Below are 16,971 nucleotides of genomic sequence, written 5' to 3' on the forward strand. Positions count from 1 at the left end.
CAGCAACCCTAAATAAACTTAATCCGGCAGATACTGTCTTTCAGCAGTTTTCTATTATCAAACATAAAAACATGGCGCATTGTCTCTTATTATATTTCACAAGCAATCTCTCTTTAAAACATAGTTCATAGTGATTACCTTAATTTGCTTGATAACCTAAATGGTGCTGGCTTTTGACTTACTCTAGTAATTACCTTCTCTTGGCATACAATTGTTACTATCTAGCATGTTCTCCAATAATGAAAACTTGCAGTGGTTCCTCATATTGTACCTCATATATACCTCTGTTGATCAGCTTTATTCACTCAAATACATTGTATATTCCAAAAGTAGAACAATGCTGGACAACAACATCAAATATAGAATTTAATATAATATTTAAAATTAAAATTAAATATTTGTAATAATGAAATATACAATTGACCTAAATTAATCTAAAAATTCCTAAACACCGATTCACTTTCTTTTGTTGAAATATTATTCCTTTACACATCTTTAAATTTACTGTAACATATTCAAAAGAACACTTCAGAATTAAAGTTTTCCAAATTATCTAAAGTTTTTTTAAATTTAATTTCAGTAAAATCAAAAAATATCACAGTGCAAAAATTCTTTGTAAGCTGTTGAGGTAAATTTTGATTAACCAGCTTAGTAAAAAATCCAAAAATAAATTTTGCTATTTCATTGGTGTTTATAAATGTTCAATTTATTTACAAAAGTTGGTAAGTTTTAAATTGATTGTTTTCGAAAACTATTTTGACAAAAAGCACAATTATTACTTCTGTACATTTTCATTACTCATACAAATTTAAAGCTTGAACTATATTTTAAGTGTTAAAGTGATGAGTTTCATATATTTTAGTCCTGCATGGCACAAAATAGTTGTATAAGTTTATGTCAACTATTAAGGGCGTCACCCTTCTGAAGGTTCAGAGATATCAAGCTATTATTTTTTAGGTTTAAAGGTTTGCCTAGTTAGTTCTTGTTTTAATTAAGTTTTTTATTTTCATTATTATATTTAAAAAAAAAAATTTTTATTTCAGCAAATGATTAGATTATATCTATAAATATCTAATTATCTAAAATCAGATATTTTAGTTAGTGAATTTATGACAAACCAATAGTGAATGCATCAAAATTTGTTTTAGACGCGTTGTGTTCAAATAAATAATAAATTTATGTTTTATATGTTTTATAGGTACCTACGGCAACATTTACTATATATGTCTTAGTAGACCCAAATCACATGCTGACGCCGACAGCAGCATTTCTTACACTGACACTTTTCAGGTTACTTCGTGGACCTCTTTTTCAACTTCCTAAAGGATTGTCAACTGCTGCAATGGTATGGTAGCAAAACACCTTTATGCGCTTTCTAGCTGACTTAAATTTTTAGATGTTTGTCTTAAAACATGCTTCAAGTATCAAAGTTGAACACCAAGAGTGTGCAAAATAATTTTGAGTTAAGAAGTTTAGACAAAAGTTGTTAAAATTTGTTCAAATTTGGTATTTGCATGTATTTCAGTTACCACCTTTGCCGTTGTTCAATTCTTTTCTGCTTCTGTTCAGTTTTATAGCTAGGCTCAAGTGGACATTCATTCATACAGTGTTAGTATGTACTATGTAGGCTGTTTAACAGCTACCTTACTATGTTTCTATGTCTATTACCTTTGATATCTGAGTAATTCATCTTGCCAACATTAAACCCATATGTTTTTATTGCTAGGCCAGCGTGTCTATCAACAGAATAGTTAATTTTTTCAAGACTTCAGATCTGTCTGACAAGAATATAGAAAAGGATGATAGTTGTGGTAAGGTAACAGTTTAACATACAAACATATAAATACACTCGTTAGTAGATAATTTCCATGAGTTTTTGCTTACAGCTGAGTAGCTGAGCTTGTTTCTTATTGACACTTGCCTCCTTATAGATATGTTCTATAAATCTTTTTCCTTCATTATTATTAGCCATGATGAACCAATTATTGCATTTTCTACTAAAATAGACAATGTATCATATTGTATTTAAGTTATATTTGTCGCATAGCTGTTCTGACGCAAACATGTTTTTTTGAAATGCACTGCCACCACTTGCGATTGATTTGTTATTAAGATTATAATTTCTGTTATAATTATGTTGAGAATATAATTTCAATGTTACTTCATTACATTCTTTTGACTTTAAATATTTAACTCCGCACTATAATTAAATATTGAATATTCAATGTTATTCAATTTTTTAAATTATTATTTTAAATAACAAGATAATGGAATATTGTTTTTAAGACATGAAAAAAGTTAGAAAATACCGAACGCAATAAGATCTTTTCCATATGTGCATGCATTTTACAATTTTTCCCTGATTCGTTAATAATCGTCACCTTTTAAATTTTTTTACAACTGCAGTTGTTCAATTTTGGTGGTATAGTAGTGTCTTAAAACATAATTTTTAAATTAATTAAAAATCTATAATAATTTGCATTTATACCAGCAAAGTTGACCCAACAATTACCATATTCAATTCATAAGTTTATAAATTGGTCTTATATAGATGTAAGTCTTCGTATCACTGATGCCACCTTCTCATGGTGCCCAGACTCAATAAATGTATTGAGCAACATCAATTTTGAGGTACCTACTGGCTCTCTCACCGCTGTTGTTGGACAAGTAGGATCTGGGAAATCCTCACTATTAGCAGCCTGCGTTGGTGACATGCACAAGCATTCTGGAAGGGTGGTTCTTAAGGTATACAACTTATTATTTTGTACATTTTTTACCAACTTTGTAATACTTTAAAATCTAAATTGTAGATGTCTGCTATAAAAATGCAGCAAGCTAAGTTAGCTCTGGTATTAAATTTAATTAAATAATTTTTTCATTTTGAACTTCAATCTTCATCAATTCTTGATCGCCTAGAAAGGTTGGATAGTGAAAGCATTTTCTATAGTTACTAGCACTGGCCTTGTTGTTATTTCAGTTTAGTTTCTGCTAGCAATCAGCTTATTTAAAAAAATAGATAACTTTTTTAAAGTTTTTTAGATGAAACTACTCTAAAAAAGATATTTTCCGTACTAAGCAATTATAATAATTAATCACACAGGTATGGCTGCATACCCAGTCTTCTAGTGGTTTCCATAGCTGATTTTTTTATCTGTCTTAGGCTAAACAAAAATTCAAACTATCGTGCAGTATCTGTAGCTGGCTGACTACTTTCTTCTCTTTAGGGCTCAGTGGCCTTGGTTGCGCAGCATCCTTGGATTCAGAATGCCACTGTGCGAGATAATATAACCTTTGGAAAACCATTTGATCAGAGGAAGTATGATGACATAGTCACTGCTGTTGCACTGGCATCTGACTTTAAAATATTGGATCATGGAGATCAGACCTTGATTGGAGAGAAGGTTTGTATTGAACCAGTAAGGTTTTGCAGCTGGGAGCATTTTCAGCACCTACTATGTATGGCAATATCACCACCAATTGCATGTCATCACCTGTCATCAACTGCAATCACTTGCTATCACCTATCATCCCCTTTCATTATCTTTTACCACCTGTCATCACTTGTCTTCACCTGTCTTCACCTGTCTTCACCTGTCTTCACCTGTCTTCACCTGTGACCCCCTGTCACCTCCTGTCACCCCTTGTCACCACCTGGCATCCCCTGTTATCACATGTTATCACCTGTTATCACCAGTTCTTATCTGGCTTTTAAATGAATTCTAAAGAATGTGTTTAATTTAATAAGAATACACAGTATGTCAGAAAATCCCTCACAAAAGTGACTTTTAAAATAGATGACTTTACTGGTTTCTTACAGAGATTTAAATTATCTATAAATTTGTAATCTCTAGGATTTTATAAAGTGCATAAAAATGAGATCTAGAGTAATTTTGGTATGTCAAAATAAATTGCTTCCAAAAATCTCAAACAAATCAAATGAATAGAACTTTTTGTTTTAATTTTATACTTATCCTATTTTTTCTCTGGGAAATATTTAAGACTCTTAACTTCTGCAAAACTCAAAATTGCTTGATTAACGTATATAATATTGATTAATCCAAACTCATGGCATTCTAAAAAATTTCAGGGCATTAATTTATCTGGTGGACAAAAGCAGAGAGTTAGTCTAGCCAGAGCCTGTTACAGTGAGTCGGATTTGTACCTTTTTGATGATCCTCTGAGCGCTGTCGATGCCCACGTCGGGAGACATATCTTTGAGCATGTCATCGGACCTAACGGGCTTTTAAAGGTAAAGCATATTTCCTACATTTGTGAGTATTAGCTTACTAATTAATTCACCTTTGACAATTAGCTATTAAAGCTTGTTAAAGTCTGTTGCATATTTCATCTTTTAGTTTTGTTATAGTTTTATGTACCCAGCTCAGATTGCTCACTAGAATTGTCATTAACGCTTATATAGGGGTTTACTATGATTTTCACTTTTATGAGCTGCTCTAGTCCAGTAGAACATTTTATTTGAAAAGTCAAAATAAAGTTACAAAAACCATATTTGTTGCTTTTGGTCACGTCGCATCAGTTTTGAACATGATATGTAGTAAGATAAAAACTCTTCTTGGAAATCAAGGATCATTTTCTCTAAGGGTTTTCATAAGATGAGTAAAGGTTTGCTCGCATGAAATAGTTTTGGGAGCTAGTGTGCAGTTCAAATTCCTTATAATAAAATTATGATTTTTTAAAACATTTTTAGACTTATTTTTTAAGATTTTTAATTTCATTAGATTAAAAGCTGGTGCTTTCCTCAGCTAACTTCATTTTCCAAAATCAGGAAAAGACACGAGTACTTGTCACCCATGGTCTACAGTGGTTACCTGAGGTGGACAGTATATCTGTACTAACAGAAGGCAGAATTACTGAAACTGGCACCTATCAGGAACTGATTGCTGAAAAAGGCGCTTTGGCAGCCCTTTTGGAGGAGCACACATCTTTCGGTAAGACATGCATTAGCAACGACACTCCAATAATAATAGCAGTCATTATATGGTGCTAAGAAATAATTTTTCACAACTTTAGTCATTTTATATGTATAGCAGGTAATAATTGTAAATGTTTCACAGGTGCTAGCCATTTGACACATTTAGCAGGTATTAGCTATTCTACATGTTTGGCAGGTGCCAGCGAATCGGCTGCAACTGATGAGAGATATGCAGCTTCTAAAAAAAACCAAGTAAATTCTCCAGGGTCAGAGTTTGCAGGGTTTGTATAAACTTTGACTAAATTTGGACATAAAAGTTAAAAGAATTATAGTTATGATGAGTCATTTTTGTAGCCAAATCATTTGAATCATCACTGTACAATTCTCTGCTGCTAAAATCAGAAATATTTCAAGTAAATATATTAGTGGTATTGGCTTTACAAGCAAGGTTAATCATTTTTAAACGTTATTTACAAATTGTTGTTTGTAAAAAACTTTTTAATCAAATTTTAAAATGATTGAAACTTTTTGTTAGAGTTGAAGTCAAAGTTAATTAAAATTATTAAATAACTTTGACCTTATTAGAATGGCAAGACTATTCTGATAACAATGCTTGAATCACTGTATAGAATTTGAATAAGAAATGCAATTATAGCAGCTTTTAAAAACTACTTACGTGTTTGACATTTTGTTGAAAGTTAGGCATAGATTGCTTGAGTGAAGGTTAAAGGTGATTTGTTTTATTTTTCTATTTTAAAAACTGTATTCAATGTCTTTTCAGCCATTGTTAAAAAAAATTTCTTTGTTTTGCCGCATAGTTTTATATTCTTTTTAACTAAGCAGTAAATTTTATATTCAACAAATAATTACGTGAGCTACAAAAAGATAAAATATATTGAAAAGGTATAGCAATTATTTCTCATTTAAGTTTTAATATTTTTGCTAACAAATACCTTTGATTATTTACCGATAGACATAATTTATTACCTATTCATATTAGTATGGTTTCTTGTCTTCAGTGTATCTCAAAGATCTGGAGCTTGTGCAAATGGAATTTCCCCTAAAGCCAATCAGGAATCTGTAGAATCTGGAAAGGTAAACTTAAGCAGATTACAGAAATACCTCAGAATATGGTTTCAGTTAATTTGATGGCACACTCGTTATTGTCCTTAAAGAAGCTGCAGTTGCAATTTATTTTTTGTTTTCATCTATAACCAAAAACCCGTTTCTGGTTCGTGTTTCACTTTGGGAAATAATTTCTGTAGTGTTTTACGGAATGATGCTGTTTTTTATGTAACATTATTATAACTGTAACAATTTATATAAGCTTTTGTTAAAAATTAAAATACAATAATCAAAAACATGAATGAGATAAGTACGCAATTTTTATGCCTCATGCTAAGCCTTTAATGTTTCTACGCTAAGGAAAGTTTTGGTTTATATTAATTTTCAATACCCTAGGACACTTATGTATTCGCCTCATCTAAATTTCGCGTTTTCGCAAAGTCATCCTTTCGCGAAAATTTCATTAGCGAAACTAAACTATCATAACGAACGAGCGAAAACGCGAAATTAAATAGCTTTGATCATTAATATTCACAATAAAATTGTCACACGTATTAGAAATGCAGGCATTTTTCGTCTGTGGTTGGATCATTGGGAATTTTCTGCTAAACTCATTATAGCTAATACGCCGATTGAGCAGCATGGCAAAGCAAATTACGATAATAGGTTTTTTTGGAAAAGCCAAGACAAATGAGGAAGATGATGATATTAGTTTAGTCACTGAATTTGTAACTGATGAGGATGAAAGTCTGGTAGGGAAAGTCATAAAATTTAATAATAATTATTGCAGTGATGAATTTTATTACCAACCAAAAACAATAACAACCTGGGCCATGGTCACCGCGTGCTATAAATACTTGAGATCTCACATTGGTACCGCATCAGTCACGGCGGGAGGGACCTTGACATCATTGATAGTCTAAGAAACAAATGGCAGCAAGCGATCAAATTGCATTATCGATCTCGTCAACACATTTCTACCTGCGGTTTACAAATACAAACTAGTCGCAAATTGAAAACAATTTCGTAACAGTGAACTGGACCTGATGAATCTAATTATGTTTGTTCCACTGCATTTATTTTCACATCACTATATTTTCGCACTCATCAGAGCTGCGAAATTAAGTTGCAACATAATTTTACTCTGTATGCCACTCACGAAACTAAATACTAGCAAAATATAAGTGTCCTAGAGTATTAGGAAATACAGTGACAGCTAGAAATGTCTGAGTAAAAAAGCCTTCGACTTTTACCACTTTATTAAAAAAACTATTCATGCCTGACACAAGCACTGAGCAAAAGCAAAAAGCAGGTTTAAAAAACTTACGTCTTGCCAAGCTGTAGAAATGTCTATCTTATAAAGAGATAGGCCTATACTTTAAGTCTTCTCTACTCAACTGTGGCCCTTTTTGAGATACACATTGATGAAAGCTTTGTACTTCTACACAAGTGCGAGTGAAACATTCATAACCTTTTCCAAAAAGTGAAGTCTATTGATTGTTGTTCTAAGATCACTTACTGACCCTTTAGTGACAACTTAGTGACCACATAGTGACCACTTACTGACCACTAACTGACCACTTCTAACCACTTACTGACTACTAACTGACCACTTACTGACCACTTACTGACCACTTACTGACCACTTACTGACCACTTACTGACCGATTAGTGACTACTTAGTGACGACTTACTGACCACTCAGTAACGACAGTGACCGGTGACGCTAGCATGACCACTCCATTTAATGGACTATCAGTAAATACTTGTCTTATTTATTATATGCTGGTAGCTTTATTAAATGTTAAACTTAAATGCCTTTTGCTGTCTGCTTAACTCTATGGAACATTTCAACCTCAGTTTTTGACCCTAATCCATCCTTTATCTTATATAAGAGAAGATGGGTGTTTAATTTATAAATTTTTGTTTGGCATCCGACATAGAAGATCTCAAAATTTTTGTTTCAACTTTGATTTGTTTAATATTTGAGATCTTTGAAAAGTTGGGATGTACTACATTTTCTAAGCTCTTACATTTTAATGATCGTTCTGTTGTTATTGCTGTGTTATTCTTATTTCTATTTTAATGTTGTATTATTACTTAGAGTGTTTACCTTGCTACGAGAAACTATAATTTATGTTAAGGTGACTACAGATGTTTACAAAGTTTATGCAAAGTCGATGGGATATTTCTGGCTGACAGCCACTTTCCTGTTCATGCTGGCCTCGGCAGCCACTAATGTAGGCTCCAGCATCTGGCTCAGTGAGTGGACTGACAATGAGAGATTTTTACCAGCTACAAAGACTAAGTTTTCAGACGAGGCTAAGTGGTCCGCTACCAGTTTTTATCTGGTCATCTACTGGGTCATCACCCTCCTGCGAAGTGAGTTTTACGGTTTATCATGTTATAGCAAAGTGCATTATTACAGTAAGTTGGTTCATATGACATGAGTTAAGTTTTGTATAGAATATCACATCGCGCAACTTACATATTATCATCATGCATTGTACGCACTTATAATACTATGTGTTTGATTCGGATGTAACTCACTGCTTGTATTTTAATATAAATATATTACATTGCGCTATGCATTGCGCTATACGAGCGTATAGCTTAATGTAGCACAGTTTGTAGGTGATTAGGTAGAAAGCTCAGATCAAAATATTTTCATTTTTTTAAATGCTCATTGTCTACGCTTACATTGTCTTATGTTATTGTCTTATGTGTTATTTGATCAAATCAGTTTGGTAATGGCTTTGTAGAGAGAGGCTATATGTACTTTTCAACATGAGAAACGGATTCATTCTTTTTCCTCTCATAGCTCAAAGTTACTTAACATTAGATTTTAGAAAATGTCTTCAACCTGCTCAGAGCATGCTTGATATAAAGTATTCAAAGATGAACTTTTAAGTTTACAGAACTTTCTCTGAACTTTACAAATTTTAAAGGCAAAAAACTACTTTTTAGTTCACCTACTAGCTCGAACTTGCTCAAATTTTTAGTAAATTTTATCAGAAATTATCGATATTTTTTCTATCATTTGTGACCATTTTCGATGTTTGAGATGATCAGATGCCAGGGTTTTTAAGATTAAAACCGAAAAAACACTCAATTCCGGTTCAATTACTCAGAAAAAAAAATTTGTGAAATGACATCACTAGCTGCTATCATTGCTATAGTTGATATCGGCTATTAAATTCAAGTTGCAGAGTTGGGCGTCTCTATTCTGTCGGTCTCTTTGCAACTATAAACAACATAATCGAGCTTTTCCTTTATCTGTGCATTTTAATCCTGATAAGTTTTATCAATTTTAATTTTGAAACATCCTGGCAATTAGATCACCTTAAACGTAAAAACAATAACAATCAATAAAAAATATCGATACTGTCTGATAAAATTCACTAAAACCTTTGGGCAAGTTCATCTCATTTTTGCAAAATTATCACCAAAATTAAAATTTAACAGGTAGATAGACTGAAAAAAATAGTTTTTTTTATCTTCAATGTCTGCAGAAGCTATTCTATCATGATGACATCATTTGATGTTTTAGCTCTGATGCTCACTCTCTTGACATACTCATTTGCCAAGTGTTCCATATCAGCATCAACCTACTTGCATGATATGCTCCTGGCTAGAGTCATGAAAGCCCACATTACCTTCTTTGACACAAAACCTCTGGGCCAGATCTTGAACAGATTTTCAAGAGACATTGATTCTGTAGGTAAGATTTGGGTTTAGTTAAAAATAGTCATCGGGCCTTCCAAAACAGATAAAACTACTTTGCTCGACTCGCGAAACACAATAATATTTTGTCTGAATGCAGTGTGCTTGACAATAAATCAGGTTTGGCATAAAGGACAACTGTCCAAAAAGATTTAACTTGGTTTTTTTATCAAATATAATCAAAATTGAGCAGCGGTGGTTCAGTAGTTTGGGTGTCGACTTATGACCAGTAGGTCAGTGGCTTGAGTCACACAAGCAGTATTAGAAAAGGCATTTAACTAAAATTGCTCTCTTTTAATTTGAATGAGCAACCATGGGTCAGAGGTTACAGCACTGACTTATAATCAGCAGTAACACAAGGACCATCGGTGGTGTTAAGAAGGATATTTAACTAAATCTGCTCTGCTAGATCAGTCCAAAGTCTGTAGAACTCTAAAAAAACAGAAAACCTCGAAAGGCCAATTTCTCCCAGAGGTATAAGATTTTAAACAATCTGGGAATTTTTCTCTCAAATAAAAATAAGGTATGTAACAAGTTTATTAAGCAAGAGTTTCATTTTGTTAGTTTTGAAACGAATTACAAAAAAGTCGCTATCATTTCTGCTCTTTTCATAGGTGAGTCAATAACCAATAATTACTGTTAAATGACTATCAGACCATTATTAATACTATCAGACCGTTATTATTACTATCAGATCGTTATTATTACTATTAGACCATTATTGCCACAGATTTATACAAATTCAACTTAGTTTTCTTACTATGACTCAGTCTCCTAGAGGATACTTTACCTTATTACTTAAAATAAATATGAACTTTTACCAAAGTTCACGATTTAATTTTTCATTTTTCCGACCCTTTTGTTCAATTCCGCATATGTACATTAGAGTGAATATATTGCTACTTGCAGATAATGTGCTAGGAAATACAGCTCTGCTGACATGGCTTGGTGTAGCAGCAGTTTTGGCAGCAGTGATAGTTGTCATGTATGGAACTCCAGTCTTTGCCGCTCTAATTATTCCTCTTGTCATCTGGTACTACGTTGTACAGGTAACAGCTTTAGTACACTTTCAGAAATTTCATAAGTACAAAACATTGAGCAATTTTTTTTGCAGAATGTATACAGCTTTTAAAAACTACTATGACAATTCTCACACCTGTTACCAACTAGGTTACTCACAATCTGGGCAAAACAATTGCTTCTTAAAGAACTTTTTTTATTACAGTCAAGTCAACTGTCCATCACTATTTTTGTAGAACATTAGGACTTCATTGATGCTGCATTGCTTAATAGTTAGCCATTCTAATGGTTGCTAAAATACCTGATGTAACAGCTAACTTACAAGTATACTTTGGAGTAAGATGACATGTATAGTTTATTTAGAGTGGCAAGTATATACAGTAGCTTTTATTAGTGGGTTAAAAAACTTTTATCCGAGCCAAATAGGAAGTACTTCAAAGATTTTAATAGTTACCTATGTAGTGTCTAAATAAACTAAACACTTCAGCGTAAAATATTTTTGTAGTTAAAATTTATTTTGTCTACTTTTTAAATAAGCTATTAACTCCTGTTTCAATCTGAGATTAATATTATGCTTGCATGCTAAATGTGATGCCAGTATTTCAGCAGCACTAGTGAATATGTTTATTGTAATGTTAGGTATTTTTCTTTTTATACCTCATATCTAAGGTTTACATATTTGATTAAAAAGTATTAATAATTTTTAATAACACATATAGCTTTATTTGGCAAATATTAGCACATTTACTTGTAGGTAGCCAACTGTATCTGTACCTGTTGATTCACTATACTGTGAGACTTTTGTATTTACTGAGATCTTATTTTACAGAGATACTTCATTCGAGCTCTAAGACAGCTTAAAAGATGGGAGGCGGTAACCCGCTCTCCGATTTACACACATTTCAGTGAAACCATCACTGGTGCTCAGACTATTCGAGCCTTTGGGGTTCAAGAGAGATTTATTCAGAAATCAGAAGATTTGGTTGAAGAAAACAATTTGTTTTTCTATGCCGGTTGGACTGCTAACAGGTGGGAATTCACTAAGTTGATTAATAATTTAAAAATGATTTTCATTTTGTGTTAAACTCTGAGCATCAAAGTTGATCTATGATTGACAATATAAAAAAGCTCTGTAGTTCAATATGGGTGGTTATTTGAGCAACAGATTCACATCTAGCAGAGGTAATTACTCCAACGCCTCAGTGACAAAGCAAACCAGCCTGATCAGCACATTAGCTACTAGGGACACATTTGGGATAGTGAGACACAAATTAAACACTCACCAGTATTAAAGTAACCATTCTTTTAGTAACAAAAATAGTACCAGACTCTAATTATCAAAATTTGGTAAAGAAGTCTTTAATAAATGCATTTGTACGAACAACAAATTTTAGCATGTATTTTCTATATCTACCATCTGTGAAAATATGAACACAGTTTTAGTTTTGAGAGCTGCTTATTTTGTTAAGCAATTCAGTTTACCATTAGTTAGTTACAAGCAAAACTGAATAGAATGTGCTTCATGTGGTTATACTGTTTTAAGTACTGAAGCAGTGGACACAAGTCACAAAAAAAACATCATAGTGGTTGGCCATTATTCTAAGATTCACTTACTTAAGTGAAGCTGCTAGTCAACCAGACTAGTAAAGCTAACAACAGGACAAAAGTGCTTTTTAGGTTTTATTGTTATCTTGTCTGAATTTCTTATGTGATAGATAGCTGCAAATTCACTATCCACTCACCGGCCCATTGTAAAATTGACAGCATACTAACTTCTGCGTTTCGTAATATAAATATTATTGTATTAGTAATGGTGATACAGCGGGAAGTGTTTGCTCACCTGTTTCAAGGTCGTCCTGTTTCCAAATTTAGTCACGGCTCCCAACATCTCAGTCATACATCTGATTATGTTAATATTTGTTACCTTATGAGATCAATAACCATAACATTTAGTTGTTAGCTATAGACTGCTATTGAAGTTGTTGTAAACTTCCATTAAAGTTATTATCATTGTTCAACATTATGAATAGAATAATCTTCTTCATGTTTATGTTTTAGGTGGCTAGGTATACAGTTACAATTATTGTCAGGCCTTGCAATAACATTTGTAGCAGCTTTCTGCATTCTCTCAACCCAAATACCATTTCTACAGCAACATATAAACAGCAGCATCGTTGGACTTACGCTATCTTATGCACTTCTTGTAAGTATAAAGCACTTTACTTACAGTTAAGGTGTGCAAATGTGAGGTAGTCAGCGTTTCGTGTGTGTATCATGGAATTGTGGGTAATATTAGCACAAAATATTAGAAGCAAGTTGATGGTGCTTCCATAAATTAGCTTTAATTACGTGTGAGTGGTTAACTTTTGGAATCGCTGAGTTGATTTGTTTATAGCTGGTTTTTAAAAATCATAATGGCAAGAATAAGTCAGTTAAAGCCTTTTCTTTATTGCGTATATAGTAAAGGTCAAGACCCCTTGACCTACAAATAACAGGTTGGAGTTTAGTTTACAGAGAGGCCACCGGCGGTAAAAGAAATGACATCCGACCTAAAATTACTTTATGTAACTTGACATGTCTCCAGTCAGCAAGGTTTTCTTGCCACTGAGCTCACACATGCCCAGCAAGATGACAGAGCCAATTTTTGAGCAACGATGCTTTTACAAAAACATGCATAGCCTTTGTTTGCTGTGCTAAGCCGGCATCAAACTCGATTTTCTAGTGATTGACCATGCACACTTATAAGAGAATCTTATAGAATTTTATTGCAAAAGTTTTGTTTTTACTTAACGTTTTCTCATATTAGCTGGTGTACAGATACAAAAAGAACCAGTTATTTTTGGAACCTCACTATCACAATAAGCACAGTTTCTCCCTACGCTACCGCAACTAACTTTACCTGCATTACAGAGCACTAATACTATTTCCGCTTTGACGAAAACACTGACTGACCTTGAGACTAATGTCGTCTCAATAGAAAGAATTAAAGAGTACAGCGAAGTACCTCTTGAAGCTGAGAGAACTTCTGATACTCCCGCACCAAGGTAACGCAAGTTATGCTAATACTATGGTATTTCATACTGCCGCTTTAAATATTCAGAGCAAACAGACAACTCTCAGTTTAGCATCAGACTTTGAAGTTTGCAACTCATTTTAGCAGCTACTTTTAGAAAGTCGCAGGTAAGTTCACTTTCAACTCATTAAAATCACAAAGGCTTCATAAATAGACTTAAACTGTTAAACTCACGATTCATTTTTTGCTAAAACATAATTATCAGCTGTAAAGGCTGTGCAACAAGGAAATCTATTTCACAAATCAAAATATTTACTTTTAGTATTTACATAACTTAATTGGTTAAGCTGATGTCCTTTCTTAGCAACGTGTTGATACATGTATTTTTCTTATGTGCTTATGTCTTATTATGCAGACAATATTTCCAGAAGTTTGAATTGTTTATTTTCTGAATACCTATTTCAAGTGTTCTGGCTGCTGACATAATATTATAATAGCGTTTACAGACAAGAATATTATTTTTCAGTTAATAGACATAATAATATTATATTGTCATTTAAGATATAATAATATTATATTTCTTTTTGAAAGTATATTAGCATGATATTACTGTTTAAGAAATAATAATATGCTATTTATAGACATAAATATTACATTAATGTTTATACACATAATAATATTTTATTAATGCTTAAAAACATTATAATATTATACTAGAAATTTCCCTGTCATACAGCCCACGACCTGATGATGGAATAAGTGATAATGGAAAAAAGAAAGAGTAGTGCTGGTTGTTGAAAAAGTAGTTGTCAGCAGGAATTGACAGAGTGTAGTGTAAATGAGAGTTGTTCGAGATTATATAAAATAAATTTGAGGGAGCACGACTTCAAAAAGGAAATTCTAGTAATCTAGGAATTTGACAGGGGAACTTGTTGGCTCGTATGATATAGTTATATTTGAGCATTGTATGTAATGAAATTTTTCTCATTACATCCAGTATATGTGAGCTGTGATATGTTGTTGTCCAGTCGGCCTAGAAAGTTGTTACGCAGTTCTTGAAAATCAGGACAATCTAAAGATTGAAAATAAGGAATGTGATGAAGGGGGGCAGCATTGGGAGGAGCAATATTGTTTTGTGCAATATTTTCATGATCAATGATGTCCATAAAATCATGATCATCATCTGGAAACAAAGGGGCTGCCAAGTTCATGTCATTTACATCGCCTAAAACATCCACTAAAGAGTTCTCTGAATCAGATGAGTTGTTGTTATTAATTTGAGTAGCGGCGTTCTTGAACATTAGCATTTGATGTTGCTGGTCGCTGTGAGGACCTTCTATTTATCCTCCTATTGAGCTGTAATAATTGAGAGACACGTGGACGGCCAATGCGTCGGCCACGATGTGGTGTTCTGGGAAGTTGTATGTCCATGGTAGTTGTCAAGTTGTTTTGAAATTAAATTCAAAAAGTCAATTATGCAAAACAAAAAGTTGTAAAAATTCACACCTAATCTACTACTATCTCAAACTTATGTTTTTCAACAATAAGATGAATATTAATTAAAGCTGTAGGCCTAACCTACTGTAATGTATGTAATGTAACAACAGCAATAAGGAAATATGTTTATTATATCTTTGAAATGCAAAATTAGAAGTAAAATGGCAAGCTGCTGTGTAATATACACAGTTTAAAAGTTGGTTGTGTTGAATGAAGAATGGTTTTGATAGCGATCTAGCAGAAAGCAAGTATAAGCGTTCACACGTCTGGAAGTTTTCCGCAAACTGGAGCAAAATAAAAAAATGTTTTCGTCATAATGGAGCGTTGTAGTTCAGCCCTAGCTTGTGCATAAGACGAAAGAATTTTGGCTAACGTTTTAAATAATTTAATGAAACCTTCTGTAATTGGGAAAAAACATAGGCTGATAGACTGTGTACCACAATTTCGTACTTGTAAGTCGGTCTACGCCTCAAACAGTCTACGTTTATTACAGAAACCTTCAGATAAATTCGAATAATTACTTTTATAACTAAGTCTAACAATAATTTTATAAAATCGAATAATTATTCTTATAATTAATTATTTTCGCAAGATATTAAAACAGAAAAATATTAGAAGCCTTAGCAATTAAACAATGCCATAGGCTGATGAAATGAGCACGTTTTTCTCTCGTGAAATGCGCACTGCTAAATAGTTCTACTATATGTCACAGGGCTTTATTGGCGTATCGTAGGCCAGTCTTAATTATGATTAAAACAAGCTTTTCAAGTGTTTTGTGGCAATTTTTGGCCGAATTAATCTGTCTATTTATGTATAATTCGATCAGATGGATAATTTTTAGGATATTGTCTACACTTTTCAAAGACTTGGTATCATATTTAAATAGGTTTATATGTGTTTTGTATCGTTATTATACTTAAACGACTCCATTGAAAAATGGTTAAATTTGTTGATGAGATTTCGGAACAAAAGTTTGCGATGGCTGTTGATGAATAGTTTTTGTGAGTTGTGTGCACGTATGCCTTTATCATAAATCTCCCGAACAATCGCTCCACTCTTGTTTGGTCGTGGGATGACTGTTTAAAGATAAAATAATATTATATTACTGTTTATAGACATTATAATATTATATTAGTGTTTATAAACAATAATAAGATATTACTGTTAATAGACAATGGCCCAGTCAAGGAGCTATCCAGTTTAAACACTACGCTACCAGCTACAGGCCTGAATTAAATCCAGTACTTCAAGGATTAGATTTTGTCATCAAACCTCAAGAAAAGGTCAGTGTACTATCCCTTGCATAACAGATGTTTACCAGATGTTAATTAGCAGCCATTTGCACTAAATTAATCTTTAGTTGCCGATTTCTACTCAGAGTTGGACTATGAATGTTACACGATCTTGCGAGCTTTTGAAAGATCATTTAACGTCTTTGAAAACCTACTCTTCTGCATATAAGCAAAGTTGCCTGGTTGCTGAAGCTAATTTGATAAAATTCCAGAGTTGCATCAAGGTTGTTGTTGCTGCAACATCATGTATGTTGTTTTTGTGTAAGTAACATTAAATGTACATCACTGTTTATTTCATCCTACTACTGGAGTGCTTTGGTTAAATTTTCAATATATATTTGCTGTACTAAAAGGAAACGTTAGATTCAACAAACTAAACAAATTAACACAAGTTTTCCGATCCTTACGGTTAAACTGAAATTAGCTTG

The 16,971-nt window shown here is 32.8% G+C and overlaps 1 protein-coding gene across 1 annotated transcript in view; it reads left to right on the plus strand.

Annotated features, from left to right (window-relative positions):
• LOC137406602 (multidrug resistance-associated protein 1-like) overlaps window positions 1-16,971 on the plus strand; it is a 44,263-nt gene that overhangs the window by 11,830 nt on the left and 15,462 nt on the right. Inside the window, exons 8-22 of the mRNA XM_068093197.1 lie at window positions 1,199-1,345; window positions 1,727-1,811; window positions 2,552-2,745; window positions 3,225-3,401; window positions 4,088-4,249; window positions 4,787-4,949; window positions 5,130-5,214; window positions 5,953-6,028; window positions 8,143-8,380; window positions 9,549-9,719; window positions 10,631-10,770; window positions 11,571-11,770; window positions 12,800-12,944; window positions 13,652-13,785; window positions 16,423-16,534. Coding sequence (XP_067949298.1) covers window positions 1,199-1,345; window positions 1,727-1,811; window positions 2,552-2,745; window positions 3,225-3,401; window positions 4,088-4,249; window positions 4,787-4,949; window positions 5,130-5,214; window positions 5,953-6,028; window positions 8,143-8,380; window positions 9,549-9,719; window positions 10,631-10,770; window positions 11,571-11,770; window positions 12,800-12,944; window positions 13,652-13,785; window positions 16,423-16,534 — 2,229 coding nt within the window. The remainder of the gene's footprint in view (window positions 1-1,198; window positions 1,346-1,726; window positions 1,812-2,551; window positions 2,746-3,224; window positions 3,402-4,087; window positions 4,250-4,786; window positions 4,950-5,129; window positions 5,215-5,952; window positions 6,029-8,142; window positions 8,381-9,548; window positions 9,720-10,630; window positions 10,771-11,570; window positions 11,771-12,799; window positions 12,945-13,651; window positions 13,786-16,422; window positions 16,535-16,971) is intronic.

The sequence above is a fragment of the Watersipora subatra genome, chromosome 10, assembly GCF_963576615.1.
Source record: "Watersipora subatra chromosome 10, tzWatSuba1.1, whole genome shotgun sequence".
NCBI classification, from domain to species: domain Eukaryota; kingdom Metazoa; phylum Bryozoa; class Gymnolaemata; order Cheilostomatida; family Watersiporidae; genus Watersipora; species Watersipora subatra.